This window comes from Brassica rapa, chromosome A09 (genome assembly GCF_000309985.2).
Source record: "Brassica rapa cultivar Chiifu-401-42 chromosome A09, CAAS_Brap_v3.01, whole genome shotgun sequence".
In the NCBI taxonomy this organism is placed as follows: domain Eukaryota; kingdom Viridiplantae; phylum Streptophyta; class Magnoliopsida; order Brassicales; family Brassicaceae; genus Brassica; species Brassica rapa.
The window spans coordinates 20,294,180-20,321,772 of record NC_024803.2 but is presented as its reverse complement, the minus strand read 5'-3'; the positions used below and the strand labels follow the sequence as shown (position 1 = coordinate 20,321,772).

At 39.0% G+C, this 27,593-nt stretch overlaps 1 protein-coding gene across 1 annotated transcript; it reads right to left on the bottom strand.

The window, feature by feature from the left end:
- Positions 1 to 146: 146 nt before the first annotated feature.
- Positions 147 to 26,285, bottom strand: LOC117128271. Its single transcript, XM_033280362.1, has 2 exons — positions 22,418 to 26,285; positions 147 to 10,596 (listed from the first exon to the last, which is right to left on the bottom strand). The coding sequence occupies exon 1, from the start codon at positions 25,288 to 25,290 to the stop codon at positions 24,355 to 24,357; it is 936 nt and encodes a 311-aa protein (XP_033136253.1). The 5' UTR covers positions 25,291 to 26,285; the 3' UTR covers positions 147 to 10,596; positions 22,418 to 24,354.
- Positions 26,286 to 27,593: the final 1,308 nt, after the last annotated feature.

Below are 27,593 nucleotides of genomic sequence, written 5' to 3'. Positions count from 1 at the left end.
TTGGTCCAAATCCATTAAAATTTTTTTTTTTTTTTTGTTCACGAAGTAAGATTTCTACATCTTTTCCTATAAAAAAGACAACATTCTTAGGTTTTCTCATAAAGAGAAAACACAGTGAAACCCTACCCTTTTAATATTTTAACTGCCTCTTTCTATTTATTTTTCTAGATCATTTTCTTTTTCCTTTCTTTTTCTTTCTCTTTCTTCACCTCTTTTCGTTATAGTCACCATGAAAAGAGGTAAGCGTTGTTTGCTGTCGGAGTGTTCTCGTACTGGTGGAGGCGAAGCCAAGCTATGGTGATCCCCAACAAGTCTATCTCTTTCGTTGTCTATCTTGTTTTCCTTCTAGATCTGATGACCGGTGAGGGTAAGATATCATACCTTTTGTTTTTACTTGTCTCTTTCTTGTTCTTTGTATTCGATAACTCATCCCGAATCTTTGGTTAGTAGTACTTATCCTTGTTGTTGTAAATTTAGTTCGTGGAAAGTCATAAGATGTAGATCTGTTTCTTCTCTCTTTTCCATTCGAAGATAAAGGTGAGGACTGTTGCGATCTTTCACTGTAGAAGTATTTATCTAAATCATACATACCTATGTGGTATCTATTAGCATACACGTATTTGTTTGATAAGTAAATATATCATATATATGCTACACTTATATATTGTATTGTAATGTGTGAACACCTAGATTTACTCATAGATTGCTAAAATGAATATGATTGTTTGATAATTGAGACTTGTATGCGGATGTTTGCATTGTGTGGTGATTAAGTATGTCTGAGTAGAATATATGAGTTATAAAAGGGATTAAGGCCTATGTATGCTTGTGCAACGTGATTGAGAGTTCTCGGGCGTTGCATCGTTTCTTGGGTCATGCGGGGACCAAATAAGCTGCCATGATTCATCATCCGAGCGGGCATGCAACGTGCATGTGTGTAAAGTTAAGCATGTGGTAGCACTATCATGTGGAGACAGTGTGGTGCGACTTGATCGTGTGAATGTGGTGGCGCGGATCAGGTGGGAACAACATGATGTGGCGTGACCGAGTAAAGGCGTGGAACTCACGAAGACCACATGAGGTGGTGAGTTCTCACAGGAAAATAGGAGAGGCGTGAAACTCACGGTGTTATGGAAACTACTTTGTTTGGTGTTTGTCCTTCCTTTTCCTCTTCCAAGCTCAGTTCTAATTGTTTGGTTTTTGTCCAAGGTGTCCCCGACACTACTTTGTTGAAAGACATATTGTTTCGAGCCTTCTGGCTGGAGACAAGTGTCCTGATATTGCCGATCTTTTCAGTTACACTAGGTCCGGATGTCACAAGTTGTATTAGAGCCCATGAAAGACTTTCTAGTCCTAAACTAGAGGGTCAGTAACGACTCAAACACATATGACCCAAAGAATTTCCTTTTTTTAACAGCTGAGTTATTCTGGGTTCTGCTGAAATTTGGGGTGAATTCCCTATTAAGCGCAGGAGAGTTGTCACATCCCAATTCTCTTAAATCGGGATTGTTTTGTTTAAAAAAAATAATAATTAACTTGTTTTGTTCAAAAGCCTTTTAACCTTTTCTCTTTTATTTTTGGCCCATGTAGTAAGCCCTAAGGTTTCTTCATCTTTTCCTATTAAAAGAAGGCAGCCCCCATCAAGAAAAACACAGCAAAGCTCTGTCACTTTAATGTTTTAGTTGCTTGCTTCTCGTTATTCTTCTAGGTCTTGTTCTTCTTATTCTCTTCTTCATTCTCTTCTTATCTTATTTTCGTTATGGTCACCATGAAAGGAGGTAGCCATTGTTTGTGGCGTATTGCTCTCATGCTGGTCGAGGCGAAGCCAATATATTAGAGATCCAGAAAACTAGTCGATCTCTCTCATTGCCTAGATTTGTCGTGTCTTCCTTCGAGATATGGTCATCGGTGAGGGTAAGAAACCCCATTTCTTGCTTTTACTTATCTGTTTCTTGTTCTTTCTCTTAGATCTCTCATCCCTGTTGTTAGGGTAGTAGCACTTACTCTTGTCTTTGTATATCTGGTTTGTGGAAAGTCATAAGCTGCAGATATGCTTCCTCTCTCTTTTCCATTCACAGATTTAAGGCCAAGGTGAGGACTGATGTGATCTACTCTTCTTTCTTTCATTCTCGCTTAAAAATCATAAGCTGCAGATCTACTTCTTCCTCTTTTCCATTCGCAGGTCTAAGGCCAGCCAAGGTGAGGACTAATGTGATCTCGTCTTCCTTCATTCCTCCTTATTTCTTTCATTCTTGCCTCATAGTAATTGTGCATCTTACATGGCATGTGGAGGTCATAAGAAATTTGACACATCGTCATGTGGAGGTCACAAGGAATTTGACACATCGTCATGTACGATGCGATAATATATGTCTTATATGAGGGAAAATGATGATTTTGCGATTCATGATAGTTTTGAATGTCTTTTGATTTACAAGCGAGGGACCTATTAGTGACACCATCTCATCCAAACACTTTCCCTGTTTTAGCATATACACCCATATGAATTATCTCTTTTGGTGATAAATATTATTGAAGATCCAGAAATAGATAGATATCCATATTTGTGGATAATTTGGTATCTCTAGAAATGTAGAAATGTAGAAATGTAAAATTATTCAGAGGAATTGAAAATGACCCACTTGAGCTGATCAAATATACAGAACGAGAATGTCATGCTTGGTTCGTGGAAAATGCACCAAATGATATTTTGACATAAACATCATTGTTATATTCGCAAGCCTTATGCTTGGAGAACATATATTTGGTAGATAGTTCGTGGACATCCACATCGATCTTTAGTTTTTATAGATCAGTTTGGAAAGATTTTTTTTGACAAAACCGAATCTATGTGTATCAGATATCAATGACAAAGATAATCTGCTTTGCATTCAGAAATAAAACAATTAAGCGGGACAATAGAAAAAAAATGCTAAATCATTCTACATGACAGAATTTTGGAACAAATTGCAAAGATTTGATAGCAATGCTAAGGATCCTTAGGCTTGGATGACATTATCAACAGGTTGAAAGAAATAACAATGCTTGGAGGATTGTTGATTTGTTACCTAAAACTGTTCGTTTTATTATAAGAATTTTTTGTTTTATTGGTTATTCTATTTTGATATGGTTTCTTAAACTATTTTTTATTTGAATAATAGAATGGTTTTTCGTGTATATATATATATATATGTATGGTAAAAAATACCTTTAAAAGGCTATTGTAGCATACCGATTTTACTCCATCAAACCTCTGAGGTCCTCGATAAAGTGCTTAGTTGTTATACAATTAAGTTAAGTGCAAGGCTATGTGGATTTTATTACGTCATACTGGAGCACTAAGACATGATATCATTTGGGGAACGAATAAAAATCCCACTTCTTATTCCAAACGACATTAATCGGAAACCAACAAAACACACTCTCCTAGAATAATTATTCTTAGATGTGCGGCATAATGCCATTATTGATTATCAGGACATCCACTTTGGTTATCCTATCCTTTCTTTCCCTTTCTTTTTGTTATTCTAATGTTTTCAAACATTTCTACGTTATAATATATTTCTTATTTTATGATAAAGTAATATTGTTTTTTAGTGATACTATGCAACAGAAGACAAGAATCCCAAGATCAAAGTAATGTTTGATCGATTTTTAACCCAAGAGTACAGCATATTGGAATAAACCAGTGTATACTTCTTAATTATGAAATTGTTTCCATATCTTAGATATAAATTTTTCTATGGCAGAAGAATAATTCTTGACACGAAAACCATAAAATGAACAATCTCCAAAAGTTGCCTCTATTTATAATTCTAAAAATAAAGTACTCTAAAAATAGGAAAAGATTTTGATCAATGATTACCTCTATTTTATATTTTAAATTGTTTTTTTTTAATTTTATTATGCAGTCTAAATCTTATAAAATATTAAAAATTTCACTTTTTCATTTTATCAGTATACTAACACAATTAATCTATTCATACTAATAAATGATTATTTTGAAATTAAGTTTTTCTTACAACAAATAATTTAAAACAAATGGCATACTAAACATGGTATTTAAATGTGAAAGTTACACTATATAGTTCCATTTGGTAGAAAATGAAAATTCATTTATCAAAAAGGAGAAAAATAAAAACTTATAAGAATCATTTTGTAAAGAAAAATTTTCACTTAAAACTAGAGTAAATGAACATTGTTACTATATATTTGGAGGAATATTGTTCATTATTCTATATTAGTGTAGTAATGTTACATTTGATTGATTTTTATTCTATATTTGATGTTTAGAGAAGAAAATAAAGTATTATTGGAGATACTCTATTGTTTAGTTCTTAACCAATAAAATTACTCATAAAATAATTTGTTCCCACAATATACTACAGTTCAGTCGTGTCACCTGATTCTAGCAGCATATTTGGGATTCAAATTTAGAACATGTATTTGGTCTGGTATTATATCAGATATGGATAAGGGAATTTCTTGGTTAAAGTTAAATCTACAATAATATGGAAAGAAAAAGTGAATCGCCATCTATCTCATAAAAAACATTAATTATGCATAAATTAAGAAATGATGAGCACTCGTGTAGGACGACTACGTATTAAAATTTGCAAAATAAGAAGAATTTGTTCTAGAGCTTAGAGAGGAAAAAAAAAAAGAAAAAAAAATTACGCCCGCATGCCTCAGGAACGAGAAAACGGTCATTTTATACCCAACATATTACACTATGTTCAATTCATATCCGACTTATATTTTAGTGTTAAAACATTCCTAAACTTTCAAAAAAATCAAATAACATATCTAATGTTTATTTCCTAAGTCAAAGCATACATCAGTCGCCACATCATCTAATTTTGCTGATTTAGATGCTATGTTAGCTAATTTTGCTCACGGGGATGCCACATATACATTTAAAAATAAAATAAAAATTAGATATGTTATTTGAACGTTTTGAAAGTTCAGGTATGTTTTATCACGACCATATAAATCGGCTATGAATTGAACATATCGCGATATGTTTGGTATTAAATTACCGTTTCCCCCTCAGGAACACAATTTTATATAGTCATTTTTGTGACATAATTTGAAACAAGAATTGTGTTGTGAATCTATATCAGAATAAAGTAACCAACAAACATAAATCTTTACCAAAGTATATACAATCTTTTTTTTTTGTCATCAACATGAACAGACTCACATAGACTTTATCAACCAAACTGGTATTATATATCCATGTGAACGATAAATAACAGTTGCTTTCTTGCACCTTCTGCGAGCTTGTCCGCTGTTTTATTTTGAGTTCTTGGGATACGGATAAGCACCGAGTATGTGAAACTTGCTTTGAGGTTCTTCATATCTTCTAGATTGCTTGGAAACACTCGCCAATCATTTGGTTCTGAAACCATCTTCACCAATTAAAAATAATTCTTCATAAGTTCCTCATACATTTCATTGCCCAAATCAAAGCCTCTATCTCCAAATGTAATGGTGAGAGACTAGACCTAGTATTCCTTGCTCCCATCAAACCATCAAAACCAAGTGTACTATTCCAACCTTGTCCCCAGAAATTATCATGTTATTTCCATGATCCATCAGTAAAACACCATCTTCCTGAGATAGAAGGTAAAGTCAAATCCATAAAACTCTCTAGAGCTATCAATCCTCTGTACAATTGCCTCTTGAGCCTCTGTCCGTAGGACTGATTCTGTCTCTGCCAAATTAAGAGTGTCTCTGGGATCTACATCCAAATAACTAATTTTTTTTTGTATTTCGTGATTTCTTAATGTACCATAAAATCCAGGCGTATTGATGGTCTTCCAGTTGCGAGATACTCGCCAAAAAGATGATCCATGTTTATGAAAAGTGAATGAATTGGGAAAATATCTAAATTTGAAGGAACATGTGAAAATACCCAAACTTATACAGTCTGCTGTCTGTTTTGCTTCTCCAGGCTCTAAAAACCATATAGTGTTTCTATACTAAAAAACTTCATAAAATTAAAATATCAATGTAATAAAGTGGAAACATTATAAATGGAAACCAAATTCTTAAATGTATTTTGAAATTAGGAGTGTTAAGAACATATATACAATAAAATAAAATGTTTAAATAATAAAAATCTAATAAATAATGCAGATACAGTTCATAACAGAAAATATAGTTTAATATGATATAATAATAATAGTTTTTTTTCATCAAACAACCTTTTGCTATTCGAGTTTATAAGAAAAAAATTTGAACTCAAATTCTCAAAATTAATCTCAATAAACTAATTATTTGGTATGTTTAATGTTGGATCATAATTTGGCACATATTGGAAGTATGAAAAAATTCGATGACATATTATTTGAAAGACGTTTATTGATGATCAAAAAGACGATTACAAGAGAATCGTATGAAACTTTATGAAAACTAGGTTAAATCAGCAGAAACAAGGAGAGATGTAAATCCGCAGAAACAAACAACATAAATAGAGGTAATTTCTTCTCAGCGTTTATTGGCAAAATGAATCTTTTAAGGGAGCGTGACAAGAAGATGGCCATAGAGAAGAATAAAACTGTTGCTGAACAGAATGCTGATATGGAGGGAGTTGCTTCTATTACTGCCGAAACGGAGTTATTCTTACTTTCATGTCTGACAGAATTCGAATACGTCTGTCTTGTGTGGAATGTGTTGCCAAGGTCGAGGCCGAAATGAGAGCAAAGTCGGCGGTCCAGTTCAAAAATTTCAAAACTACATGGCAGAGCAAGCAGTCTTAAATGATAAAATATCATTTCTTAGTCAGTCCACAAGAACTAAGAAATTACTTAAAAAACTCATCGCAGAAGGTTGGAGAACCTGACAGTCATTATCGAAACACTCATCCGCTTTGCCGTTTTCCTTCATTTTTACGCCTTTGAAACTCCATTCGTAGGGCTTTTATGAATGGACTAATATAAGTTAGTTAGGATGAATTTCCAATTCAGCCGACCGAAAAGATTTACGTAGATTTATCTGCCCATTCCTTTTCTGAACTTGTATTCAAGATAAACTGCTTTGAGCATCGGTTTGTTCTGGCTAGATTGGACCAGACTGAACCTTGACTCAGTCTACTTAAGAAATGGGCAGCCTTTTTAGGTTATTAAACCTAATGATTGTGTCGCCTCGTATACAACATCAAATCACTATATATAGAGAACAACTTTCACTGTTGTATTTCAGTTCTCTCTTTTGCAGATTAAATGAGCTCTCTAAATCCTCTTCTTTCAGATGTGGCCTTGATTTTTCGATCTGGTGTATATTCTCTGACTTGTTATTCGATTCAATCATGATAAAAATAAACATAAAGATTCCCATTTACGCCCATTTATTCATGATTGGCCTTTTTAGGAACCCTCGGGTCCCAAATGAAGGCTCAAAGGGTGTGAATCAACCCCCAAATGGAATCTCAAGATGTAATCAAGATTCCAAACAATGAGTGTAACACCCCCAATTTGGTCTAGGTCAAAGTTGACTTGTTTAGCCGTACAACAACCAAACAAGAACATCCACGAACAATCACTAAAACCGAATCATATTGAAGATGCCACAGACATGCGCATAGATATCTAAATGAGGTTCTCAAAACAAATCCAGAGACCCCATATCAACGTCCAAGCACACATCTCCTAGTGAACATAGTCAAGGCTTGTCAACCCGAGATAAATTCAGTAGTTAGTTTGTTACAGACCAAGACCAACTATCATACGAAACTTATCATAAAATCTATTTATTGATATATTATTAATTTTCACATGTAACCCCAAGACAGATATAGGTCCAGCTGGGAAATCAGCGCTCAAAACATTACCATATATACTAAACATATACTTGCATTTTAAAAACGGAATAACTCTACATCATCTCAGCCTAAGCTCCTCCAGTACGAGAAGACACCTAATGGTTACCAGAAAAACAACCATCTAATTTTCTCAGTGAGTTTTGTTGCCACTACCCCCGTAATGAATTCACCACAAACCCCAAAATAACAATCATCACGAAAGACATCATCAACATATGCAACCACCATAATTCTAATACATACTTATGTATGCTATACTTTACTTTCATCACTTCCACCACTTCCACCCGCGGCCTTTTCTTTCATTTATCATTGCCAATACCGTTTAATGATGGATTGTCTTCTAATATTACTCAAATTACCATAAAGAGTGATTTACTCTCTAAAATAGCAGGTTCAATTGCAGTACTTAAGGATCAAACCCACAAAGAACTAGGGCACACAATATATCTAAACATTTTGTGATTAAGATAGGTTTAAAATGTAAATAATAAATTGCAGGGTGAACAAGACAGTAGTTCAGTTGGTTGGTTTTGAGATTTGTAAACGATATGAGAAAGCGTTAGTCTTAGGGTTTCTATTCAGGTAATCCGGATTATAATAGTATAGAAGCTAAGGTTGTATATTGGCGAGTTCCTAGTTCTAATGCCTAAGACTGAAAGCCTAATTGAGTCGCATCTTGATAACAAAAATGGAAAAATACCTAAATTGCTCTCAGTACTAAATTTTCTCTGTGTAAAGTTCTCTCGTTGCGCCTTCTAGCTCGGTTTGGGTCGAGTTTATCTTCTCGCGGAAATATTCCATTTTTTCCAATCTTCATGATTATCCTTTGAAACTTGACATTTATCTCCGAACTTGACATTTATCTTCCAACTTGACTTTTCTCTTCTCACGAATATTCGATAAACCGTCATAGTGACTTTGGGCCGATTTTTCGTAAGAAATGGTATTGGACTGATCCAACTCGCCGTTGGGCGAGTTGGGAGTGGTTCATCCAACTCGCCCGATGGCGGGTCGGATGATGCTGGTTCGGTTCTTCCGATGCTTCAGAATTGTTTGTTCAATGGATTGAATGATCCCTTGCGATGAGCTTGTCATGTAATAGTCTTTATGATACCACTGAAATTACCCTAATGAGTGATTCATACTCTCTCAAATAAGAGTCTAGTTGTAGTACTTAGGGATCGAATTCACAGGGAGCTAGGGAACTAATTAGATCTAAACAGTTAATGATTAAGCTAGGCTAATAGTTTTAAAGTAGTAAATAAATATAGCAAAGCAGTAAACAAGTTGAACAAGACAATTGTTCAGCTTGGCAGGGAGTTGTTTGATGGAAGGATGGTTGCTAGATCTAGGGTTTCAATTCATGTAATCAGGATTGTAATGATATGGAGGCTAACTGTTTCTTTAAAGATATTATAGAACTCAAACAATAACAATAATCTAACAACTCTCGCGTCGGCAGGGGTCGTTGTAGAATATGCACTCATTGTAGAATATGCTGTCATAGTCGTCCCACTCGTCCCTGATCGCACGGTTCTTGCATTCCAAGCTTTTGGCCGCAGCACGAGGGTCAGTGAAGTGATCAAAGAGGGGGATGGGGTCGTTCTCCCGCTCTCGTGGCCAAGGGTGTTGGTCGCGAACCGGTGATGGGGGAGCAGCGCTGGTGGCGTCTCTATCGAATCGCCTCTTCATTCTCCTTTCATTCATCTGCAACCAAAGTTCACAAACAAGGATACAAAATCAGCAAATCGTAATAGTTCAGTGCTCGATATCGATCGATAATTATGTGTCGATATCGATTGATATATCAGCGGTAAAATTGATTGATGAAAGTGAGTATCATCGATCGATTTCCATCGCGAAAACCTGTAAAACCCCAATCAACACAAATTCGGATTGCATTGCATAGTAATTATTGATAATCGATCCATAATCCCTATTCTATCGTACCATCAGCACAAATCAATCTATATAAGCCCTAAGATCCCGCTTCTAGTTCATCTTCTAACTTAACCCTAACATGAATGAAAAGTTTAGAAATTTTCGACTTAATACTGATACCACCCAAATTACCCTAAGGAAAGAATTACTCTCTCAAATAAGAGGTTCAATTATAGTACTTAGGGATCGAATATACAAGGAGCTAGGGAACCTATTAAATCCAATATTTATTGTTTTATGGTTTTAAAGTAAATAGCAATCCTAATTGAGAAAGTCTATTCCTCGACTAACAGATGATTTGGGGGTGTAACTTATTGGAAAGGAATTAGATGCAGGGTTTCTATTCAGGTGTTGGAGATTATAATCCTATAGATGTCTATCAGTTGCATGCATGATATATTAGAGCTCCACCCCTTAGACACAGTGATCAGCGATGGTAATGTTTCACTGGTTAACTAACTAGATCTTTGATCTCAACTGTAGTATATTGATCATAAGAAAGTGTCGATCAATGGTCTTATAGGGATATCGATCGATACACCTTTCACAAATATCGATCGATTGTCAGAAGACAGTATCAATTGATGCTTCTAGTTAAGCCTTAGGCGTAAGTTGATAATGCTCACTAGCTTCCTAGTTCAGCGGTAGCCTTTTTCCAGTTGTCTAGTATGACAGATTAGGTTCAGGACTGGATGGTCAAGGATGCTTGACTCATGCAGATTCCTAGATTCAATATTCTAGGTAGCTAATCTAGAACAAGCATTAAGAACAATCAATCAATGAATACCACAACCTAGCAATCTATAGTTGGGGCTAATCCATCTAACCTATTTGAACCCTGAATCTAACAAGTAAATGTGGGAACCGAAATTTGCACTGTCGATTTCCGTTTAAATTGGGAAACTAGGAAAACCCTAATTTCCCAGAGGTCCCGGATCTCTGCGAGAGCCAACGACAAGTGACCAAATATATGCGGAAATCATGAAAAGATAACAAACGAGTTTAGAGAAAACAGTGGATCTTTTTTCGAGTCCGCGTAAGAGCGTTGCGATCATTACAAGAGATCATAAAAACTTTGGCCGCAAAGGCTGTCAGCGAGTTACTTAGTTCTAGCGGCCTAATAGCTCAAACCTAGTTGAGTCGCAGCTCGATAACAAAAGACGAAATAGATACAGAAAAGGTTTTTGATTGATTTCGGACTGAACCTTGTTAAAGGCTGCCTACGTACCCCTTTAGAGGATCAAGCCGAACGTAGTTCAATTGATAGAGCTGGACAAGAGATCGAACTGCCTGGGCGAGTTCGTCTAGTAATTGAGTGCCAGTCATAGAAACCGAACTTGTCGAGAATAAAGCCTAAAGTTTCTAAGTGCAGAGAATTCCGAGTCTAAAAAGTTCTCTTTTCATGCCTCTCGCCTAGGACTCCTTATATACTTGCTCCAAGGTCAGTTTACGCTTTTACTCTTCTGCCCTTAAGCCGTCATAGCATAAAATGGAGATATTCCATTTTTTCCGATCTTCGTAATTATCTTCAAAAGTCCGTATTTATCCGCGGAAACTTGACATTTATCTTCCCTTGCGAACCAAGCATAAACCGTCCTACGGTTTACGGACTTTTGGTTAAGAAATCGTAAGATGGGTCTCGAGTCGTGTCTTAGGTCCCTTTGGGCCGTATTCCGACTCGAAACGTTTATTGCGACTTCTTTTGATAAAGAACGGACTTTCCGCGGTTTTTACCGCAATGTTTGATCGATGATTTAGAATGACGGAAAACATGAACTGAGTTCGCTACAGTCTTCGGGAGATAGCATTGAAGGATGTAAGAGAATGCATGGACTGGTGTCGTATCGACGTTTTGGAAGAGCTCGGTTGCTACATAGCGACCGAGCGGGACGGACGCTCGGTCGCTCGGTCGCTACGTAGCGACCGAGCTTGGCTCGAGCTCGGTCACTACGTAGCGACCGAGCAGGACGGACGCTTGGTTGCTACGTAGCGACCGAGCAGGACGGACGCTCGGTCGCTACGTAGCGACCATGCTGGGCTCGAGCTCGGTCGCTACGTAGCGACCGAGCTGTGTGCATGCTTCGTCGCCGCGTATCGATCAAGCTTGTCTTGTCTGCAGTCCGATTGCCATACTCGAGCTTGTCCGCGGCCGATTTGGATATATGTCTGTTGCCTTCGGACAATCGTATTTAGTGGTTCGATTGAGATTTGAACAAGATTTTACCGCAAGGCTCTTCGTAAAGATATCTTTACGAGGATTACTTTTCGTAAAAATGTTCATGCTGATTTTTACGGACTTTCAGACATTGATTTGGTCGTGACCGATTTTGACCCCAACAGTAAACTACACAAACATAGCTAAGCAATTCGTGACACAAAATGTAAATAAAAACTGCATAGAATAGAATAGATGAATCAATGGAGTTCCAGTCACAAATCTCTCTATGATCTTCTCTCTTATAACTCTCTGCTGAAAATAAGAATACAAAGGTGGCTTCAAGCTCCTCTGCCTCCTAACACTTAGGCAAGTATATATCTATTAGGTTAAAAACTCGTCAGGGGTAATCTTGTAATTTGGTGAAGTCTTGGGTTTAAAGTTGGATGGAACCAAGTCCTGCTTCCGCGTTCCGGCATCGAGCGATGGTAGAGGATGTACATCTAGCGATGGTACAGGATGTACATTGATCGATCTCAATCTTCAATCGTCGAGGCTTCTCTTCTGTATCCATCGACGACACTGTAATAACCCTAATGAGCCAATAAATTTTTGGTCGAGAAAAATCCCGCTCGACCAGTTTTTAGTTGGTTCAACAAGGATTAATAAAAATAAAAATCGACCCGGTAGATTAATTCCTCGAAGGGACTGTCTTGTGGTTGAAAGACCTTCACTTGATAGTTTGGTCGAGTCTTAAATATTTTGGTCGAATTTTTATTAAACTGGAAGAGATTTTCCGAGAACAAGACGAGAGCCAAAGACAAGGAATATTTGGTTGAAAAATTATTGAAAATTATCAACCAACTGGTACAATTAATTTTGGACCAGACTCATGTCTTCCACCAGCCTGCTTGCTCAGTCTTTAATCACATGACTTGCACCTGCCTGCTTGCCTAGCTTCTTCAGTAACTGTCACATGACAACCACAAGCTGCCTGCTTTCCTTGTTTCTTAGATTGTCATGTGAGAAGCACATGAAAGGGCTGGAGTTTCTTCAGGTTAAGGAAAGGACAGCAGCTTGTGCTGAGAGTGCTGAAGCAGCTGGCCAGCTGTCCCCACTCAGCTTAGCTTTGTCCTGAGTGAAACCCTCACCTGAAGCAAGCTCACCTCATATTTAACCCCTCTCCAGCTGCTTGCCACGTTCCGAACCCTGCAGAAAAACCTAGAGAATTTCAGAGAGAAAGAGAAAAATCAGGAAAATAAATCAAAAACAAATTGGTGGTGACCTAATCTTCAACCTTAGCTCAGTTTGTTACCTTGAGAAAGATCAGAAGGTGAGATTTTTAAATAAAACCCTAGACCTAGTTGAGTTCAGATCATGATCAGACCTTGATCTTTCTCTTTGATCAGTCCAGCCACAAGCTTACCTTGGAAAAGAGGATCAGCTGAGGCCATCTAGTCCTTTGGTTCATCTTGGTAAGCTTTGGTCTCTTACCTCAGTCATGTCTTGATCAGAGCTAGTTGATGTTTACATAAGAACTTGGTCGGATCAGTTCTCTAAGTGGTGATATAGTTCAGATTTTGAGTAATTTCGGTTTGAATCAACCTCTTAGAACCACCAGCTATGATGTTCTGATCTGGCTTTGATTAAACCAATTTGAACTCAGTCTGATCTTGTCCTGAACTTTGGTAGACTGACTAGAACCAAGCTGAACTAGTATAGTTTGAGTGGAACCAAGCTTGAACTGATTTGATCTAAGGTGTTAAAGCATGAACCAAACTGATCTTGTAGTCATTCACTTATGTTTCAGGTCAGAGGTGGAGTAAGGCCTTAGGTATCCAACCAGTTCCAAGACTAATCTCTTAGGTGAGTCTAGATAGATGTTGAGATTGATTAATTTAGTAAAGTCTCTCAAGTTTATAAGAGTGGTGTTATGTTTACTTATTGTGAACTATACATAAGAGTAATCAAAATGTTAAAGTAAGGTTAATCCTCATCTTAGTACTTGTGAACAAGTACTAATCTTAACTATGAAATAATCATGGTTTAATTAAGGATTAATCTTGGTTTAATTAAGGATTAATCTTGGTTTAATTAAGGATTAATCTTGGTTTAATTAAGGATTAATCTTGGTTTAATTAAAGAGTAATCATGATTAATTAAGTACTAATCTTGGATTAATTAAAGATTAATATGAGATTAATTAAGGATTAATCTAGGATTAATTAAAAGTTAATTATGATTAATTAAGGATTAATTATGAATTAATTTTGGAATGATTATGGAAGTAAAATCATGTGAAGTCTTGTTATATTCACTATTCCTAAAGCCCCCGCATTACCGTGACTTGGTTCTGCGAATGGAACAAGGTCATGAAGACATGATGATGGGGTAGCTCCCAGGAAACCGTGTACGGCATGACGATGTAGTGTTGGATTGTTCATACCGGACATTCGACAATGATGGTGATGCTAACTCACTAGTCTCGGTTAGCCTTAGTGGTTTCTCGGGTGTAGTATATATATTGTATTATATGAGTATGGTAACGGGCGGGTGTTGTGGAAGTGATGTTTAAAATAAGAATTCACAATGATGATCGATATTAAAGTATAGTACTAGTACTTGCATGATTATGTATATGCATTTGATAATTGCTTGATTTATTATTGATTGTGTTGTGATTCTAGATTCACTGAGTAAACTAGTTGCTCAAGACTCATTTGTGTGTGCAGGTAACCCTTAGGCGGGAGACACTTAAATCTTTTGGACAGAAGGAACGGCCAACCAGCGGTAGTATTTTGTTGTCCCTGCAACGTACCTTTTGATGTATATTTACTTAAAACGTTGTTGGGCAATAGGCCATAGGATAAAACTATAACACTTTGTAAGATGTTTAAATTAAATAAATAATGTATAAGAGATGTTTATAAATCACGAGTTCTCATATGATATTAGTCCTTGTCCGGGACGAACTAACTATCGAATATTGCTTTATCGGGTTGAAAAGCCTAGAGTAATATCTGATAGGAGCGTCTGTGTTCTTTGGTTGTTGGTCTAAGGCGATCGGATTTATTTCGAGAACCTCGGTCGACCACAGGGAACATCGACCGTGTCATTTCCGGTTATCTATGATCGGGGGTGTCACAGACACTGGATGTGCATCGATCGATTGTGTCTTCTTTGTATCGACCTCTGATGGTCAGCTCGGATGAAATCTCTTTTAAGCTCCTAAATGCTCCATAATCATCACTTTACTCCAAGATACTTCTGAACCTGAAAACATACCTAATAGGACATAATATATAGTGTATATAGTATATAGATAGTAAAATACTTATATACCATGGGTGAAAATGGGTCAAATCCATGGTATTTCAACTTCCCCAGAGTTACCCTTTTGCTTGTCCTCAAGCAAAACAAACAGGAAGTCTCTCTGAAAGAGGTTTGAAAACAGCAGGGACTTATAGATATAAAACATAGAAATCATCACCTCTACAATTTCGCAAACCACATCAAAAATCCTAATCACAAAAGCACATTATGCAATATCCTAGCTTAGCAACCAAGTTCAACTAGTCTACAACTTATCAAATCATGTCTGACATTCCCCTCTACTAACCTCATTTATTAGCATAAATATAAATTGCATGCTTTACCTTGGGAGTATCGATCACATGATTCAAGGATTTCAGACAAGTATTTGGAACTTTAGGAAAAAGTTAGTTCCTAATTTCTCTCTTAAGTCAAACTCTGCTTCCATTGCAGGATCACTGACCAAGATTGGACAGACTTCCAATAATCAAGTCTTAATGGTGGTTGACACCAAGCCATGTTCACTTCTTTTTGACCTATATCCAAGAATTCTTTGTGAGGCGAGCCTTGAAGATTGCCGCCTCCAAGTCCCGTTCGAATTATTTATTTGGAATCTTTATAAAGCAAGCCTTAATGGTTTTAGCCACCAAGTCCTATTCAGATTTCACCTAGCTAAATCCTAAGTCCTATTTAAATAATAAATTTCGGAATTTTTTTTTAAATAAAAACTAATACTAATACTAACTACTCTAGGGTCGAAATAGAGAGAGAAAATTGTGATAAATAAATCTACATAAGGCTTTACCTTCCAGACTTGTCTAAAGAATTCGATTCCATGTATACCAAGCCCCAAGACAAGCGGTTATGTCAGGTTTAGTATTGGAGGTCAGCTTTGGTTCCTTCAAACAATCAAGGCAAGTGTGTATTGACGGTTGATCCACTTTAGCACTTAGTACTATCTGCAATCAGTAAATCTAGAATGGTGCTAAAGAGTGGTTAGACATTCAAGTAGTAAAATCATATAGTCCCTTTCACATAGCTAAGCATAATTTATAAAACATCTTTTTATAAGAATCAGAATAAATCATATCAGTAAACCTCCCCCCAAACTTAAATTACACTGTCTCAGTGTAACACAATCGGAGTTATGGTAGAAATAAGTTATAAGTACAAATGTAACAAGTTAGGAAGATAAACCTGACCGGAGTGGGAATCGATCGATGTGCATAGGTATGCATCGATCGTCGTGTGTGTCTGCGTGTCGATCGATGTCGACGTATCGTCCACGGTCGATATGTTGGTAATCATCTTACTTGGGTCTTGCAATAAATCTGAAATATTAAAAACGAAAGTAAAAACCAATAACTAAGAAAACTAATTAAAATTAACTTATAGTGGGTTGCCTCCTACTCAGCGCTTTGTTATAGTCATTTAGCTTGACTTTGGAGGTATGTGGCTAGTTGGTGGAAAAACAGGTACTTGTTGGGAAACAAGCATCCACCTCATCTCTGCACATTCTGGACGAAGCTGCAATGAAACTTCTTGTGGCCTCATCATTTCTGGTCCATCTCTCTCCATATTTTGTACTACATTTGAGATGTTCTGTAGCCTTTCTAGGATGTCTTCAATGCTGAACTGATAACATCTTATCTTGCTGTAGGCGTATTCTGATAGCTCGTTCAGTTGCTCCTGCATTGACTCCATGTGGTTTGGTATCAGCTGCGCGTCGTCTAGTATCGACATGGTATCGATCGATGCGACCAGGTGTCTATCAATCGTTGCTGGTGTCGCATTGTCGATCGATTTGGAGTGTGCTCCATCGATCGATGTTGATATCTGGTGTTGAGATGCGAGTTGCCTTTGAATTGCTCTGACTTCCTTCTGTAGCCATTCTGCTTGGCTATCTAGTCCACTGATTATGACGTCGAATGGAAAGTAGATGTCATCACACCGCTTCTCAAGTCGGTCCTCCAAGGTGTCTATTGCTTTGTAAAGCTTTGATGTAATCTGATCAACTGAGTCTGCTGTGTAAGGAAGGTGTTCTGTAGGTTTCTTGCCGTCGAGCGATGTCCTGCGGAACCTATCGATCGATGTTGAACCTTCTTCTTGAAAATCGTGTTGATCATTAAGCTTACCAATGTCCTTCTGGACATTCGTCATGTATGTAGACAAGGTATCCAAGTAGCGCATGATAGGTGAGGTGAAACGGTCGTGCATATTCTCATACAATTTCAACCAATCATCTATTGCTGCGAACCTTGTTGTGGGAACCAAAATTCGCACTGTCGATTTCCATTTAAATTAATAAAGTAGGAAAACCCTAGTTTTCCAGAGATCCTGGATATCTGCTAATACCACACGCTAAACATTCAGAACACGAGATAACAACGATAAAATATAAGAAATCGTAAAAAGAGAGCAAAGAGAAGTCTTATTCCGAATTTGCGTATGAGCGTTTTCAACAAGGTATAAGCCTGGGCTCGAGAGCTGTCGGCGAGATTCCTAGTTCTAGCAACCCTAAGACGGCTAAACCTAATTGAGTCGCAGCTCGAAATAACAAAAACGGAAAGTTGCCTAGTTGCACTAAGTGCTAAGTTCTCTATGTAACAAGTTCTCTCAATGCCTCTCGCCTAGGACTTCTTATATACTCGCTCCTAGGTCGGTTACGCTTTTCCCCATCTGCCTTAAGCCATCATAGCCTAAAAATGGAGATATTCCATTTTTCCCGATCTTCGTAAATATCTTCCAAAATTTTGTATTTATCCGCAGACACTTGACATTTATCTTTCCTTGCGAACCAAGCGTAAACCGTCCTATGGTTTACGGGCTGTTGGTTAAGAAATCGTAAAGTGGGCTTCGAGTTATGTCTTAGGTCCTTTGGGCCATATTTTCGCTCGAAGCGTTTATTACGACTTCTTTCGCTAAAAAAACAAACTTTCCGCGGTTTTATCGTAAAGTTCGATTAATGATTTCAAATGTCGAGAAACATGAGATGGGTTCTCTACGGTCTTCGGGAGATAGCATCAAAGAGTAGACGAGAACACATAGATTCATGTCGTATTCGACGTTTCGGAAAGCTATGTCTCTACGTAGTGACTGAGCTTGGCTCGAGCTCGGTTGCTACGTAGCGACCGAGCGGGGGGTGCGCTCGGTCGATCGATATGTAGCGACCGAGCTTGGCTCGAGTTTGGTCGCTACGTAGCGACCGAGCGGGACGCGCGTTTGGTCGTTACGTAGCGACCTTATTCGGGGTTTTCAACGATGTCTCGTGTTTTCTCTGCAAAGCACTTCATAAAAACAAATCTTTTTTCGAAAGAGTATTTGTCATAGAAATATTCTCACTTTCTTCTTCGGACATTTGAATGTTAACTTCGTCGCAACTGTTTTTGACCCCAACAGTTAGCCCCCCAGCTCGTTAGAATCGTGGATTGGGAGATGAGATTCTAGCGCGCGTTTTGGCAATTTAGGCAAAGATAGGTGTATCGGATGAAGTTCACATTCTGAACTCCGCGGAGGAAAGTCATCGAGAAAGTATATGTTTATACAAATCGAAATCCTGAGCTCATACTTCTATAAGTAATGAGCTTCCATCATTGATTTCTTTCACACTTTCCCTCCCTCAAATCCTCTCTAGCTTCTCTCCTAACTTCTAGCTTTCAAAATGTCTTCCTCCCAAGGTGACAAGAGAAGTTCCAACGTTGAGATGGGCGAGGCCACTACCCCGGCTCCGATTCTGACTTCCCCCGTTGAAGCGCCATCTTGTATCGCCGACCATCTTTCCTTCCGAGAGAAACTAGCTCGTCGCAAAGCCGAACTGGAGCCAGTTCAAGCTGGAACCGAGTTCCCATCCTCGTATGCTCTGGCCGTTGCTTCGGATCATGGAACTGAGGTCCAGGTTCCGCATAACGCAGGAACCCTCGTTGACACAAGTGTTCCGTGTGTTCCGGATGCTTTGGTTCTTCCCACCGGATCGTCCACGACTCCGAGTCTTGTTGAGGACAAAGAGAGGGCCGCCGAGTCTATGCATCCTCCTCCGGCTAGGGAAGAGTTTGTCCTAGCGCTGCATGGTCCTAGTGCTGTTCCGGTCGCTCAGCCTAAGGGACAGAATAGGAAGTTTACCAAGGGCGGTGACGGGGAATCTTTGCAGTAAGGAGGCTCGAGTCTGGCGTCGGGGCTTCGCGGAAAGGTTTGTCGCTTGTTTTGGACTTTTACGATTTTTTTTTTTATATCTCTAACTGTTTTCTCGTCTCTTAGTTCATGTAGCTGATCGACGGGATGATCAGCGAGTGCATTTCTGAGGCCAGCGGTCTTGCCGGGGAGTTGACGGAAATGCAAGGTAGATAGTCTGAAACTCAAGCCATGCTGACGGCTGTCAAGGATTCTCACTATGCAAAGGTGTCCAAACTCGAGGTTGAGATCGAGGAGCTCGAGAGGGACCTCGGGAAGACGGTGAGCTCTCTACTTAAGGAGAAGAAGTCCAGGAAGGCCAAATCTTCGGAGGTGCGTCGCCTTCAGCGTCAGATCAAGAGTTACGTAGGATCGATGAGCCGCGGGATCGAAGAGGCCAAGGATGCTCTCCGCTCCGAGTTCCAGGCTCGTTTGGCGAAGATCTCTGCCTTTCTTGGCTCCCTTGAGTGCATCCGAAGTAGGGATTTGGCCTTGACGACTATTGAGGGCAGGATGACCGTAGTTCGGGCTTTCCAGAGCGAGACTCCCCCATCCTTAGAGGCCGAAGAGACCAGGTTATCTGATTGCAAGGGAGACTTGGTAGCCGTGGATGGAGATTTCGATCTCGTCCTAGCTGACCTGAAATATGCGTGCTTCCTTCCGACATGTTCAGAGGACCCAGAGGGGAAAGATCCTGTGGTCGGAGAACACGAAGGCGACGCGGCTCCAAGCTTGGACGAAGCGATGGGTGAAGAGGAGGTTTGAGTTCAGAATATGGCTATGGTTTCGATCTCTTGCGAGAGATTTTTTTGTGTTTCGGGACTGGCCCTTTGTGGCTTTGAATCTCTGCCGTTTTGCGGCTTTCTTTTTATGAAAGGATGTTCAATTTATGTTTTTCGTGAGTTAGCGTATGGTGTGGAAGGAAGATGATGAGTTGTCGTCTCAAATCCTTCTTCGATGTGAAATGCTTTGTTCGAGGTTTTTCCGCGAGGTCTAGATTTCGAGGGATATCTGAAGATGTTGAATATAAACATAGAAGAATGGTTTTAGGATCTCGTATCTTTTCGATATCATGCCTTGAGATGTTAGAGACCAGTGCGCTGGGTTTAGGGCAAGACCTAGGTTTCATGTCTACAGTTACTTCTCCTTCAGCTGAACAGACCTGCTTTTTAAGAAGCTCATGAACCACATCTAACTTTGCCCTAACTTCGTCCATCTGCTCCTTTGGTGCTGCTGCTGTTTGCTTGATTTTCCAATCAGTATCATAGCCTCCACCAGATTCCTGGTATTGAAGTGCCCCTCACTAGATGTATCAAGAGCCATCTGATACCTCAGGGCGATACCTCTGAAGAAAGTGCTCAGCAGTTGCACTTCATTGAATCCATGGTGTGGACAGTCTCGCTGGAAGAACTTGAATCTGATCCACGCATCTTTAAAAGACTCTCCAGTCTCCTGCGCGAACGTAGTATTTTTTCTCCTCAAGTCTTCAGCTCGTGCCTCATCAAAGAAGTTTCGCAAGAAAGCATTCTTGATGTCGGCCCAGGATTTTAGAGATCATGTGGGTAGCTGCTTAAGCCAGTGCATCGCTTCTCCAGTCAGAGTATACTTGAAGAGTTTGCACAATAGGTAGTCCTCAGGGACTCCATCCATACGAATAGCAGCGATAAGATCCTCAAACCTCTCCAGCTGCCACACGAGTATGTAGTACTGAGGCTTCAGCTCGAAATTCTCCTTCTGAATCTCTGGAAGGCAAATAGCTGATCTGTTGGTGTAGTACTCGTCTGGACGATTGTAGTCGGCCCGTGCCTTTGGTGGAGCAGCCTCTTCTACAGGTTGAGCAGCTCCTTTAGCATCAGCATCAGGGATTACATTCCCCTGAGCATCTAGTTTTTGACATGTTGCATTACGCAGATGACCATCCTGGTCATATAGGTCTCCATTCTCATCCTGTCTGAGAATAACAGTCGCAACCATGTTTCGCGACTGAGGATCAATCGATATCGAACGAGGTATATCGGTCAACAATGAAGGTCGGGTGTCGGTGGATGGGTTGGTGCGAGAATCGCTCGACGTGAAAGCTGCTGCGTCGAGCGATGGGGAACGTTGACCTTTGCGTATCGTGCGTTCTAGGTGAGTAGGATCTTCTGAGAATAGAAGGTGTTTTTCCTTGTTGCTTCTGGTACTGCTGGGCATGCACCTGAAAAGACAAGAAAAAATTTTGTGTCAGAATAGGGGTAAAAAAAAGAAAAGAATTAATAACACTAAATCTAATGGCGATCAAGGCTCCCCGACTACGGTGCCAAATTTGATACCACACAAATTACCCTAAGGAGTGAATTACTTAAATAAGAGGTTCAATTGTAGTACTTAGGAAACGAATCCACAAGGAGCTAGAGAACCTATTAAATCTAGTAATTTATTAATTCTAAGTGTTTGTTGTTTTATGGTTTTAAAGTAAATAGCAATCCTAATTGAGCAAGTTTATTGCTCGACTAACAAGATGATTTGGGGGTGTAACTTATTGGAAAGGTATTTGATGCAGGGTTTCTATTCAGGTTTTGGAGATTATAATCCTATAGATGTCTATCAGTTGCATGCATGATATATTAGAGCCCAACCCCTTAGACACAGTGATCAGTGATGGCAATGTTTCACTGGTCTCAACTGTCGTATATTGATCACAAGAAAGTGTCGATCGATGGTCCTATAGGGATATTGATCGATACACCTTTCACAAATATCGATCAATTGTCAGAAGACAGTATCAATCAGTGCTTTTAGTTAAGCCTTAGGCGTAAGTTGATAAGGCTCACTAGCTTCCTAGTTCAGCAGTAGCCTTTTTCCAGTTGTCTAGTATGACAGATTAGGTTCAGCACTGGATGGTCAAGGATGCTTGACTCATGCAGATTCCTAGATTTAATATTCTAGGTAGCTAATCTAGAACAAACATTAAGAACAATCAATCAATGAATACCACAACCTAGAAATCTATAGTTGTGGCTAATCCCTCTAACCTATTTGAACCCTGAATCTAACAAGTAAACTACTCAGACATAGCTAAGCAATTCATGACACAAAATGTAAATAAAAACTGCATAGAATAGAATAGATGATCAATGGAGTTCCAATCACAAATCTCTCTATGATCTTCTCTCCTAAAACTCTCTGCTGAAAATAAAATTATACAAAGGTGGCTTCAAGCTCCTCTGTCTCCTAACACTTAGGCAAATATATATCTATTAGGTTAAAAACTCGTTAGGGGTAATCTTGTAATTTGGTGAAGTCTTGGGTTTAAAGTCGGCTGGAACAAAGTCGTGCTTCCGCGTCTCGACATCGAGCGATGGTACAGGATGTACATTGATCGATCTCAATCTTCAATCGTCGAGGCTTCTCTTCTGTATCGATCGACGACACTGGATGTGCATCGATCGATTGTGTCTTTTTCTTATCGACCTCTAATGATCAGCTCGGATGAAATCAATTTTAAGCTCCTAAATGCTCCATAATTATCACTTTACTCCAAGATACTTTTGAACCTGAAAACATACCTAATAGGATAGAATATATAGTAGATATATAGTAACATACTTATATACCATGTGTATTTGTTGATTAAGTGAATTAAACGGATGGGGCATTGAAAATCGAGTGGATTGAGTTCAATAAATCATCTGATTTGGTCGAGATATGAGAGAGACAAAGAGTGGAGGTCGTTTCGAAGAGTTTTGTGTCGGTTTGAGTGTCGACTTAATGTCGACTTAAATGAGCCTGCAGTTTTTCATGTCCCGACGATCGATGATCGATGAGGAAATTTCCTCGTCGATCAACAGCTGTTATGTTTTCCCGAGAATCGTTTTTCTTATTTAAACTAAATCCTAAAATTTCTAAAAATAGATATGGGTTGCCTCCCATTCAGCGCTTATTTTCAGTCTGGAGCTTGACTCGAAGTTCGATCTGTTTAATTATCAGGCAGAAGGCCAAAGTTTAAAGGCCTAATTGGCGGTTTAGCCAAATAATGTTTTACTCGTTGACTATTCACTGTGAATTATTCTCCTTTATCATTTATAAGTGTAAAAGCTCTGTAAGGTTTGACATCCACAACAGTGAAGGGACCTGACCAACGAGATCGGAGTTTTCCAGGAAACAGCGTAAGCCGAGAGTTATATAACAGCACTTGATAATTTGGTCAAAGTGCATGGAGATGATCTTTTTATCGTGATATGCGTTTGTCTTCTCTTTATATATCTTTGAGCGCTCATAGGCTAAGTGTCTTATTTCGTCCAGCTCGTTAAGCTGCATGAGTCTCCTTTCGGCAGCTGGTTTGATGTCGAAATTTAATAATTTTATAGCCCATGCTGCCTTGTGTTCTAGCACAACCGGTAAGTGACAGGATTTTCCATAGAGTAGGTGAAATGGGGTTGTTCTTAATGGAGTTTTGAATACAATCCGGTAAGCCCAGAGTGCATTGTCCAGTTTCCTAGACAAATCTTTCCTAGAAGTGCTGACGGTCTTTTCTAAGATTTCTTTGATCTGTCGATTTGAGACTTCTACTTGTCCACTTATTTGCAGATGGGAGGGTGTAGCAACTCTGCGGTGAACTCCGTTCTTTCGGAGTAATCCGTCAAAAACTTTGTTAATAAAATGGGAGACACCATTGCTTATGACTACTTTAGGAACTCCAAATCTTAGAAAAATAATGCTCTTGAAAAGTTTAATAACTACAGATGCATCATTTTTTGGGGAAGCTATTGCTTCGATCCATTTGGAAACATAATCAACAGAAACAAGAATATACTTGTTCCCGTATAAGGAAGGAAAAGGACCCATTAAGTCTATCCCCCAGAAATCAAAGATTTCTACTTCTAGAGTAGACTTTTGTTCCATTTTGTGCCTTTTGCTGATTTATCCTCTTCGTTGGCATCTGTGGCAATGTGCTGTGAATGCATGAGTATCACGAAATATGGTTGGCCACCAAAATCCAGCTTGAAAATTTTTTGATACCGTTTAAAGGTTGCATAATGTCCACCATAGTCGGACCCATGGCATTGGTATAAGATATCTGGGATTTCAGTTTCGGCAATACAACGTCTATATATCCAGTAAGAGAAATGTTTGTAGAGATATGGTTAGTCCCAATGATATCTCCTAACTTCTCTAAAAAAATCTTTCTTGTGTAACCTCTTAGCTCTTCGGGTTCTACGTCAACAGCTAGATAGTTCACTATGTCAGTGTACCAAGGTCTATCTTTTAAACTTCTTTCGACTAAGTGCACCTTTCGACCGAAAATTTTGTCTACGAGAGAGTCATGTTCAGGATGAAAGGTGTTGCAGACGACGCTGACTTTTATATTGAAAGTAATGGTCGTGGGGGAAGTGTCTTGGGTTTGATCGTCGGGAGTGTCGATCGACATAGCATCTTTGGTGTCAATCCATGGCTTCTCGGATGTGAGACATATGTCACCGATGAATGATGAATCTGTTTGGTAAACCTTCTCCATCGGAAAGAAATCGTCGATAGGGACGTCATCCTCTATTTGTATCCGGGAAAGGTGGTCTGCGACTCTGTTTTCCACTCCCCTTTTGTCTTTAATTTCTATGTCGAATTCCTGGAGTAGCAGGATCCATCGCAAGAGTCGTGATTTCGCGTCCTTCTTCTGCATTAAATATTTTATCGCAGTGTGGTCTGTATGAACAATAACTCGCGAACCGACTTGGTATTCACATAATTTTTCAAATGCATAAACTACAGCAAGTAGTTCTTTTTCCGTTGTTGCATAATTCTTTTGTGCCTCATCGAGAGTTCGACTGGCATAGTAGACAGCGTGTAGCTCTTTGTCTTTCTTTTGGCCTAGAACTGCTCCCACAGCAAAATCGCTCGCGTTGCACATAATTTCGAAAGGAAGGTTCCAGTCAGGTGCTTGTACGATGGGGGCAGTTATTAAGGCCTTCTTTGTTTCTTCAAAAGCCTTTACGAATTCTGGTGTGAAGTAAAATTTAAGTTCTTTGCATCGGAGGGCTGTGAGTGGTCTAGTTTTGCTGAAATCTTGTTAACCCTCCTATAAAATCTGGCATGCCCGAGAAAACTTCTCACATCTTTTACGTTCGTGGGCGCAGGCAAACCAGTCATTACCTCAATTTTTTCTCGATCTACTTCTATACCAGCAGCAGATACTTTGTGTCCTAGAATGATTCCATCGTTAACCATGAAGTGGCATTTATTTCCCAATTCAGAACGGGGTTCTTTTCTTCACACCTTGCCAAACTTTACACAGGTTATCGAGGCAGTTTTTGAAACTGGATCCATAAACTGAGAAATCTTCCATGAAGACTTCCATGAAATCTTCTATCATATCCGTACAGATTGACATCATGCATCGTTGGAAAGTGGCAGGGGCATTACAAAGACCGAATTGCATTCTGCGATATGTGAATGTTCCGTAAGGGCATGTAAAGGTGGTCTTTTCTTGATCGTCAGGGTGTATAGGTATTTGGAAAAATCCATAGTATCCGTCAAGAAAACAGTAATATTGGTGATTTCCCAATATTTCCAACATTTGATCAATGAAGGGCAAAGGGAAGTGATCTTTTCTGGTGGCGGCGTTTAATTTCCTATAATCGATACACGATGTTCGGTGACAGTTCTCGTAGGAATGAGTTCGTTTTTATCATTCTTCACCACTGTAATTCAACATTTCTTAGGCACAACATGCATAGGGCTCACCCAGTTACTATCCGATATTGGGTAGATGACTCCAGCATCTAGAAGTTTGATAATTTCCTTCTTAACAACTTCCTTTAAGTTCGGGTTTAGCTTCCTTTGTTGTTCCACTGACGATTTGGAATCGTCTTCTAAATGAATTTGGTGCATGCACAGATCTGGAGAGATACCACGAATATCCTCGAGAGAGTATCCGAGAGCTTTCCTATACTTGCACGGTTTATTCAATAACAGCGCGAGTTCTCTGTTAGTTAGATTTGGAATCGTCTTCTAAATGAATTCGGTGCATGCACAGGGTAGGAATTATTATAAAGGAAAGCATATTTGAGTCCAGCAGGTAGTTGCTTCAACTCAACTTTTGGTGCTTTTTCGGCGTTCCAATTTTCTAGAGAGGATGGTTGTCGATCGACAGCGTCTTTTAAATATCGATCGATATTGATTTCCGAATCGTCATCCTCCACGTCATCGATATTTGCTATCTCTACACTTGCGTCAATTAATCGTGCATATTCATCAGCCCTGCTGTCGATGCTGAACATCTCCTTTTCAGTAAATGTAAGCACTTTTTCCAGGGGATCATCTGAACATATGTCTATGAAAGATTCTTTAGACAACTCTGAGATATCATCCACATAAAAGGCTTGTTTGTCGATTAAAGGTCTTCTTATTAGTTTTTCCATATCGAAAGTCGTTGGGATGTTTCCAATGTTTAAACATATATGGCCTTCCTTAACGTCGATGATCGTACCAGCTGTGGCTAGAAATGGTCTACCTAAAATTAGGGGGTCTTTTGGTTTATTCTTATGTTTCAACACAACAAAGTCCGTTGGTACGTGACAGTCGTTAATCTTTATTGGCAGGTCATCTAGTGCTCCTTCAGGTATTCTAAGGGACCTATTAGCAAGAACCAAGGTTATTTTGGTTGGTTTAAACTCGTTGTATCCTAATGATATCGCAATAGAGTGCGGCATGAGGTTTACGCTGGAACCTAGGTCACAAAGGTATCGAGGAAATTTTTTTAATTCGTCTGTTGCAATCTAGAACAAAGCTGCCAGGATCAGGTCTCTTGATCGGGGTTTCGCCATGGATTATAGCACTAACTACCTCTGAAACCATCATGACGCTGTGTTCAGCAGCTGGGAAACTGTTGGATACCATGTCCTTTACATATTTCTTTATCGAGGGTGATACTTTTATGGCTTCACTTAGTGGCACTTCTAGCTTGATTTTATCAAATGCTTTCTTTCAAATCGCTTTATCCAGTTCTCGCTTAGTTTGCGACTTGCTGGGAGGAAAGGGCGGTAAAGTCCTATACACTCTCTCTACTGCTGGTTTGGCAGGAGTCGGGTGTTGAATGACATTGTTTCCAGTTTGTTGATCAATATTTACCGTAGTCGGTCGATCGACTTTGATCCCTTCTTGCCGATCAATTTCCACATTTTCTTCTGACTCCTCCTCTTCTTCATCGAGGTT

Excerpts from the sequence above, each read along its gene's own strand:
- LOC117128271 (XM_033280362.1), bottom strand. The coding sequence starts at position 25,290 with ATGTGCAACGCGAGCGATTTTGCTGTGGGAGCAGTTCTAGGCCAAAAG.